The following is a 9615-nucleotide window of genomic DNA, read 5'->3' as shown; positions in this document are numbered from 1 at the left end:
ACTCTTTTGCGCGCAGAGACGACAATGGAATTTTCATTTTGCGCTCGGCCGCCGGAAAAACTGATCGCAAACCCCCCCCCCCCCCCCCCCCCTCGCTGTAATATCGCGAGAACTTCGCGGCTAATCACGGCCGGCGCCGCGCGCGGAGATTTCAAGAATAACGTTTTTTTTTTTTTTTTTTTTTTACCCCGCGTCCACTCGATTGTTGTTTTCGCCCGTCGATTGAAATTCGTTGACATGTGCCGTTCGCGCGTTTCAGGTTATAAAATGGTCGCGGGGCCGTTGTCCGTTCTGTCATGATCACGCTCCAAACGACTGTCCCCCCCCCGGTAAACAAATGACAGAATTTTTTTTTTTGATATCTCGCGACGTCAAGTTGTAAAAATCGATTACACCTCGTGGCGGTGTCCGATGGCGCCCGACGCTCGTCGGGTTTCCGAATGAGAGTTTACAATGTGTTCCGTCGACGTTGGGATTCGCGAAACGATGAGGACATTCCGGCCCTATGAACGGCAGAAAATTCCAGCCGACCTGTAAAAAACACCGCGAAAATTCGCCGCTACCATCATGGAGAACGTCTACGCCGTAATGTGCTCCTTAATCCCGATGCTACCCCTCGTCCTCCAGTTGTACATGCTAATCGTACGTAATTAGGCACTACGCGTTTGTCTCTCTAAACGAACGATCTCGTGCGCGACGTTCTTCTAATTATTTCGCTCTTCCATTACCGAGAGGTTATAAGTATTTTTTTATTACTTGGTTACATCTGTAACCTGCTTTACCTGTAATTAACCTTCTTGAAACAAGATGAAGATATATTTACATATCAATTTTACTTTCTGTAATTATTAATTTTTATTTTATTATTAATTTCTAGATCCTTTCTATCTTTTCTTATTTCGAACTTTATTTTCATTATCTTTTTATTTGTCCTCCATACTAAATACAATAAATCGATAGCACAGGCAATATGGTATAAGCTTCAGTTTTCTTCACTTTGTCCAAGACGACGGAAATCTTCGTTGAGACTGTTGGGACAAATAAATTCTTGACTCCTGATTATTATAAAATATTAGAATAACAGCAGTACTGTTATGCAGTACTGTTATTGTTATTCTAATATTTTATCTATGATATGCGTGTGTTATTGAAGACATTATGTGGGATTAGTATCATATTTGTTATAATATGACTGACATATTATAACAAATATGTCATATATCATATTTATATCATATATATCATATTTATCATATATTCATATATATCATATTTATCATATATATCATATATATCAAATAAATCATATTTAGTATCACATTATGTGGGATTAGTATCATATTTGTTATAATATGACTGACATATTATAACAAATATGATACTAATCCCACATAATGTCTTCAATAACACACGCATATCACAGATATATCTATCTACAGCAAAATCGAATCACAAGACAGCTAATCTCACGTGAAACTAACATCCGAAAATCCTCCACAGACGGACCCAACGAAACTGTTCACCATCTTCCATTACTACGCGAGCGAGGACGAGGCAACAAAGAATCTGCCGCCGAAGCTGCTGGAGCACTATTCGCGGGATCGGTCGTCGTTCGATTCGAAATCGGAGTCGGAGATACAGGTGTCGGTCTTAAGAAACGCGTCGTCGACGCCGGCTGCATTGCCGCGGGTTAGATCGACGGAGAGCGTGGAGAACAAGGGATCGTCCTCGGAAGCGGACACGGAGGAGCCGTTGGTTGAAACCGAGGCGGCTCAGCCGGACATCGGCTGCAGCTACAGCTGGTACAGGCACAAAGCTTTCGAGGAGTGCCTGCGCGACCATTATGGGCCCAGGTACCCTCCCGGCGAGGTGGTGCTAAACTCGATGCAACTGCATCTGTTGGACTCGAGGAGCAGCCTCGGCCCCGGCACGACCGGTCTCTTTGACTTCGTCAAAGAGAGCGAGCCGGCGCTGGGCGGTCCGGAGGTATCGAGGAACCTGGAAATTGAGTATCTTAATCCGCTGGATCACTTTGTGACCAAGCAACTCCACAGACCCTTGACCGAGGAGAGATCCACCGAAACGCCCGGCGAGCAGCAGCACGAACCGGATCGCCGGCCGTCATCTGACAACGCGGCCCCGGATCCTATCAAAGGCGTAATCACTGCCCGGGAAAAGAATGCTCGGATCAATCGGAGATCCGGCAGAAAGATCGAAACAGCCGGCAAACGTGATTTGTCTTCGCTTAGGCGTGTTTACGGGACGCCGATGCTAGGCCTCTTTGAAGGAAGGAGAACCAACCTCTGATGGACTCGGCACAATTGTTGGCTCGGTGGACAACTTTCACGGCTCTCTTGCGAAGAACGTGCGCAAGTAGAGTGCGATCTTTATGCATTTATGACAATACTGAGTAGGTGCAATTCGAAGTAGTAGACTGGTTAAGAGAATTTAAGAATCTCGATATATTATTTTTGATGTGTGATAAAAGGAGTGAATAAACTCGTTATTTAGTTATTATATTTGCAAGGGATGTTATAATTTATATTTTTTGCATAGAAATCCGCTGTCTATCATAAGTTATTGAACGTTTTTTTTAGGTATGTGTCATTGATTTAATTGGTAAAAATAGAACAATGTTCGCGATAACGCTGATGTCGCTGTTGATTGCTTGTATAGTGGATTGATAAATAACAAAAGCCTGCTAACAGACTTTCGAGTGACCGAATTTTAGAAAAGATCTAATATTAAACATAATATTAAACATTTAATGGATTATGGACGCGACTTTCAAATAATTTTTAAAACATTCCCAGCTTCGATTTCAACCCTCATCCCTATCGCGTGTTGCTGTAGAAACGGGCGTTCGAAAAACTATTTAAAACCTGGCGCAGAATCGTCTAATGTCGATGGAGTATCACAACTTTGATTAACAACGATAACAGTTCGCCTCTTTGCGGAGAACCTTTAAAAACACGATACGATTCATGGCGAACGTAGCGGCGTCCATAAAATTCGCGGAAGATCGGAACAAACAATTTTACAGAACGGGAGTTTCGTAACTTTCGGAGAGCGCGGATTTAATTCGGAGGTTTTATGAACGATCGGTGATCCCGGGGGGCTTCGCGACACCGAAATTCCCGGCGGGCGGAATAAGAGATGTCCGATCGTAATTAACGATAAGGAAAGGAGGCGATTTCCGGATCGCCAATAATGAACATTAGGTTTAATTGAATCCTCCTCGCAGGGAAGTTCATAGAAGACGTAAAACAAACTATCGCCATGCGGGCCACGTGGGAGCGTATTCGCCGGCTGGATCCCTATAAATCCTTTTCTCTCCTCGCGCAGCCCGCCCTCCGTCTTCCACGCTCTCCTCGAGCGAGTTTTTTTTCGCCGAGCTGCGACTGCCAGCTTCCGGTCTGAAATTTCCGGCTTAGCTTAAGAGCTAATAGCACCGCGCGCCAGGAGAGCTTCACTTTTCTCCGCTGCTGAATCCCTGTATCGGGGCCCGTTCCCTTCGATTTCTTCCCGTGGAATCGCTCCTACGGCTAAATTAATTCCCGTCCGCCATTTCCAACAACGACGCCGTGCGGGAAACACTAATGAATCATTCGAATGCAGCGGATCGAAACGGAGCCTCGAAAGAAATTCGCGTAACTCGGCGACCCTAATTCTTTCGAATATTCGAGCTCGACGCTAGAGAACGTTTCTTACTTCATTCGCCTAGACTCTGTGCGTTTGCATATCAATTCTCTCACGGAGTCATGGTTGTGCATTCTAGTGAAATAATGACTGAAAAACATGATTAGAAAACATGATTAGACGTAATAGAAAATGGAGAAAAGCTTAGAAAATTGAGAATTAAAATTGAGAATTACAATTATTAAAAATAGCAATTACTTTTCATTTAACCCCTTGCAATATGACTCCTTTCATCCTGTGTCAATTAGCATTTATTCATTTTTAATACTTTCTTTAATAGGACTAGATAATTCCTATTTCTTGTATTGCCTTTATTTATTTTCGTTTCAGTATTTCGTTAACAGAAGAATTAAATTTGGCTCCGATTTGAAATAGATTAGTAATATTTGCAATATGATTCCTTTCATGCTGTGTTAATTAGCGTTTATTCATTTTTAATACTTTCTTTAATAGGACTAGATAATTCCTATTTCTTGTATTGCCTTTATTTACTTTCGTTTCAGTATTTTGTTAACAGAAGAATTAAATTTGGCTCCGATTTGAAATAAATTAGTAATATTTATATTTAACAGATCATGCATGAAATCTTTGTCACGAGTCTGTCTCGTTATTATAGTGCAAGGGGTTAACTTCTGTTTCCTACAATCGTCTTGGAACATTTGTACTTTACATCGTCGTCGTGTTTACAGAGAGTTTGATTTACTTAGTGTTTTCGAAAGTACTAGTTGAAAGTGACTGGTTTATTTTTTATCTCTTGTTTTACAGTATATTTACCGTCATGCCATTTTATATTACATCAATGGAGAACGTTCGAACATGGACGTTCATTGCGACTCCAAAATTAGCGGAAGTTAAATATCCTAAAATAATGATCCCAGCACGTGTATCCAATAGCGATCTGATATGTTATAAAATAACTATTAACAGCTCCTCTCGGTTTTCCATTGCGACAGAGACTCTTTGAAATTTTCAAAAGGAACTTCTCCCTTGCCTGAAGTTGCAAATGGCTCTCCGCAAAATATCGCGTCGCCAGTTTAAGCATCATTTCAAAATGCCGAAACGCGATGATATTTCCACGAGCCACCGTGGAATTTTCGCAACGGGCAGAGAATTTTGGAACTCGGAGAACATGAAATACCGATAACGAAAAATTCAGGAGAATATCCGCGGCGATCTCACGGTTTCTTGCTACCCCGTGGAAACGGTCTGGTTACGTTGCCGCGTCTTCCAGCTATCTGTCTCCATCCCTTACATTATCAAAGCCGCCGTCATTGGGAAAATGGAGGCAATCGTACCCAAAGACGAGGATCATGGAAAGGTAGGCGGAAGGTGGATGGAGGCCAAGGTTCGGCTGAATATTCCAGTGCAGCGGACGATCAATAAATAGACGCAATTCCTAGGAAGCTATCCTGCGGGAGCTCTCCCTTCCTATCCAGTTCCTTCTATCCATTACCAGCGACTGCTATTTAAAACGTCGTCGACGAGTCCTCGCAGACGATACGAGCGAACGAACACGTGCTCGCTTCGCGCCGCGCTATTAGCAACACAATGTAACGGGCTAATAATACACCGGCAGCGATTGCAGACGTCGAGTTTAATACCAGAATTGCGGGGCAATCGTCGCTCGGAAAATAGCACGAAAATGTGCGGAATTATCCGTTCGAAGTAGCATTGTCTAAAAAAGTCCAAGACATTGTACTTTATTATTTTATCGGTCCGCTTCGGCGAAGGTAGAAAACATTACCAAGATGGCGGACGCTATGATATCACACCGTGCAGTAAAGTTAGAACGGCTACGAGAATATAGTGAAATTTCCGTCGTTGAAATTTTGCGGTGCTGCTGAAACATTTTTAGCTTCTTGTTATAATTCAAATCGCAATAATGCGACGTGGATGCCGGTGGCTGGAAAATGAGAACTCTCATGAATACACTGCACTTATTGTGGATGCAAATGTATGCACGGTACACAGCCATGTAAATCTCTTTTCGCAAGGTTTAACAGGATTTTGATTTTCTTCTTAACGTCGTCCAGTATTTCAATGCGATTTCTGCGGTGCACGTCATAATCCCGCGGGGGAATCTGCGAGCGTTTTAGAGACAGCTCGACCTTGTCGAACAGACGATCATTTGTTACCGTCGATACACGCCGCCCCACCCTGACCGAGTTCCCAGAAATTTGAATTTTAAAGCGCATTCTCGGGAGCCCGATCTACAAAGGGAAAAAAAGTCGCGGCTCTTCTTTAATCTTTTTCGCAGCGACGTCGTCGTCGTCGTCGTCGTTGGCGTAGTCGTCGTGTCGTGCGAAACGCCATCGTGCCATAATATACCGGGACACGTGGAAAATCAAGCCCCCCCATGAATTTTCATCGTAAAATTTCATGAAAATCCATTCGGAACACCGCGACGTATATACAGGTGTCCTTCTCATTCGAGTACGTATCGTTTCGTGAGTCTCTAATTAATGATATGCGGAATGCATAATCCTCCCTACTTCACGTGACAATCTCCGAACAATTTATAATGCATACGGTTCAGCCTAAACGTTTTCTAACGGCTAGAAGAATTTTATTAATAGACCGGCGTATCTGCATGCGCTTATTGCGTGCGCGAATTTCCAAAGTGCGAGTAAATTATGTATATCGATAAAAACGAATGTTATTTGAATTTTATTTCCATCGTCAGGAATCGTGGGAGGAACGGTTCTCTGACTATAGTTTTTACAAAAGTAAGTATGAAGGTACGTGTAAAGATTCGCTGTTTGTTTGTTAACACGATGATAGATGCCCCGACTTTTTAGTCAATTTTGTTCGCCATTGTTTGCTTTTCTTTCAAATTTTGTGTACAGATAATTTCAGACTCCGCGGAGAATCAATTCACAGTTACAATACAAATTCGTTACGATTAAATTCCATCTCTAAATTCTCATAAAAATCTGTGACAATTTAAACGTATGAACAAAAATTTACTAAAGTTATATTTTCTAATACTATAAAACGGGGGTTGTTGTTTAGTCCGTGTCTAACACAATTGAATACAACTTCAATTCCTACAGGGATAAAACCTTCCTAAATATTCACTGTACATATATAACGACCAACGAGATGCGCAGAATATCGATTAAAAATGTCCAGCAAAATTTCGTAAATTACGTACTATTTTGCAACAATATCTAGACAAAACCAAACGTTCAAAAACTCAACAAATCATGGACATTTGTATATCGATAACGATGAGTCGAATTCGCAACTTATCAACCACCGCGCACAGTCCCATAACTAAGGCCACAAAAAAGCTCGCCGGTTTAACGCAGATTGGATCATGAACGCTGGTCGAAATTTCAGGCGAATTCTGATTAAAGCAGAATACGTTCGATGAACGAGGCGCTCTGTATTCCCGAACAGCCCGACCGGGAAATGATTGCGCCGAATAGAAGCTTTCATTGTTGGGAATCCGATTCAGGTGAGCATCGCGGGACTAAGCGTCTCGAAAATTTGAGCACGGCGTCGAACGAGATTTTATCGGGTTTCAGGGGGAAGGGGTGGGGGGACGAGGAGAACGCTGGAAACATGCAGGAGGCAGCAATAGGATTTCGCGACAAGTCGATTTGCCATAGAGCAAAGTTCTTGGATTCGTCGGCGGCGCGCCGTTCGTTCCTCGGGACCCTTACGCGTGCTTTCACGTCCCCCAACAATGTCTGCGGGGGAAAAATTTCAGGCGTTCGATCGCCGGAAAATGGAATTGTGATAATCGGACAGTTACGCGACGAACACCGGCTTATTTGTCGTGAAATGTGCTCCCGGCCTGCTCCGGCTTGCGCCGGTTCCACCGGTCTCTTAACCCTTTTAGTGCCGGACGAAAAAGAGGTGCCTATGCGAGAATAACCGGCCGAATTTCACAGTTTTACTAGGGTTTTGGGAAAATAATCATAAAAACCAAACGGGAAACAATATTTACATGATTCAAAAAGCAGTATACTAAGGGTTGAAACAGAGAACAAAACAATGACACTAGTTTTTCTTTACTCGTTTAAAATTATATAAATAACAAAGGTAAAAGTCTCCATAAGAAAAAGTAAACGTTGAGTTCTCTCTTTCAAAACGTATTTGCGCATACAAGAAGCCATCTTTTCATCATAATTCTATATAGACCAATTATTATGAAGTATATATTTTGCATTTATGTAACATCTAAATATATTTTGCTATTATGTAACAAGATAAACAATATTACATAACAAAAATAAAAGAAGAGATCGATTGCATAGTGCGGGCGATAAACCATCTTATCGCTCCAGCGTAAACAGGGTCCCAGCACACTCCTGTATAGAATGTGTAAAATGTCAGACCCAAATCGGTTTACTAATTCTTTGTTGTCTCGCAATGCGAAGAATAAAACGTTATTACACGCACGACGATATATCGTCGTTGGCACTTTTGGCAAGTGTAGCAATCGTCGTCCGGCACTAAAAGGGTTAAATCAACGGACGCGTTTATCTTTTCCCCCGCCCGCTGAGAGAACCGAAATATCTTAAATTAGCTGAAAATACAAATCTAACCTAGGGGTGTAAAATGGAATAAGCGATCCTCAACTCGGTAATCTAAAAAATTCTCAAACTGGGGTGATTTGTAGAAAGTATATAGTTTACCGCTTGGAAAGTTATTGTCGAGTTTAATTAACTTACAGTATTAGGTGATTAAGTATGAATTATATCCAGCAGTAGACTTGATACTAAAATTATAAGATAACATATGAATCGATCTAATGATTGTATCTCCCTTATCTTTTTAAATATTTTAGCACGTACAGTTTTCCTTTTAAGAGGCCACTTAAAATGTTTAAAACTATATTTACAGATATCCACAGTACAACTAGTGCGAAACTAAGAGTCACGATCAATGACAATAGCAATTGCTCGTGCTGCTATTACCGTCGCCTACGTTTCTAACTATTTCTTCCGGCGTATCAACCCTTCAACCCCCGTCGCGAAACTTCTAGAGAAAAAGCACGGGGACCCAGCCGACAGGACAAAGAGGCACGATAGAAACGGGAGCGGAGAGAAATGAAATTAACCGGGCAGAAAAATCTGCGACAAATTAAGGGGGTGGGGTTAGCCCACGAAAAAGGATCGGCGATCCATTCGGTCAGGAACACGCGCTTCACGTTCGCGCTATTTATACCCGGCAGAACCGCGGCGTGCAGTTCGAAAGCACTTGGTGTGTATTTATAGCGGACAGTGTTCAAGGAGTCTCGGTTCCAGCGATATCTCCCGGATGATCGAGGATCAGACTCTTCAATTAAACACGGCCGCGCGGCGCCGGATCGCTCGCATAACTCCCCCCTGTTGGACGCGTGCATGTGCCGGCGCACACAGAGGCCGGTTTAAAGGAGGTCGCTCGAAGATGGCTAGAACTCATTTCGCGGCTGCAACTTTATGGAGATCGATGATTCGGAAATAAAAGCGTCGCCGTAACCGCGGCGCGTCGAGCGCCTCGCAGACACCCTGGTCCGCCGCCCAAAGATTTGCCTATTCCATTTACGCCGACCCCCGCCCTCCCCCCCCCCCCTGCAGCTCCCCATTCCGAGCCGATATCTTTCCTCGCGAGGGCTTTAGCATCTCGTCAAGCCTCGTCCGAGGAACCGTGCCGCCGTTTTCCGCGCGGCACAATCAAACTTGCCGATGAATATAAATGCCAAGGGCAAAGCGGACGGCTTAACGACGCCCCCAGACAGCCCCGCTCGACTTTCTGCTAGCCATCGATCTCACTTCTTCGCAGTTTACCGGCGCCTATCTGCTAAATTGTCCGACCGGCTCCCCAAGGTCTGGCAAAAATTCCTCCGCTTGAATCATCGTGTCGACTCACTCTCGAACGCTCGATCCTGTCGCTCCCCTTCCCCATTTTACAGCCCTCCGTCGC

General features: G+C 43.4%; 1 protein-coding gene across 1 annotated transcript; it reads left to right on the top strand.

Annotated features, from left to right (window-relative positions):
• The first annotated feature begins 567 nt into the window (after positions 1–567).
• LOC144475121 (uncharacterized) lies at positions 568–2307 on the top strand. Its single transcript, XM_078190700.1, has 2 exons — positions 568–642; positions 1501–2307. Exons 1-2 carry the CDS (start codon positions 568–570, stop codon positions 2305–2307), a joined length of 882 nt encoding a protein of 293 aa, XP_078046826.1.
• The last annotated feature ends 7308 nt before the right edge of the window (positions 2308–9615 follow it).

This window comes from Augochlora pura, chromosome 9 (assembly GCF_028453695.1).
Source record: "Augochlora pura isolate Apur16 chromosome 9, APUR_v2.2.1, whole genome shotgun sequence".
Lineage (NCBI taxonomy): Eukaryota > Metazoa > Arthropoda > Insecta > Hymenoptera > Halictidae > Augochlora > Augochlora pura.
This window is presented reverse-complemented; position numbering and strand designations above follow the sequence as displayed.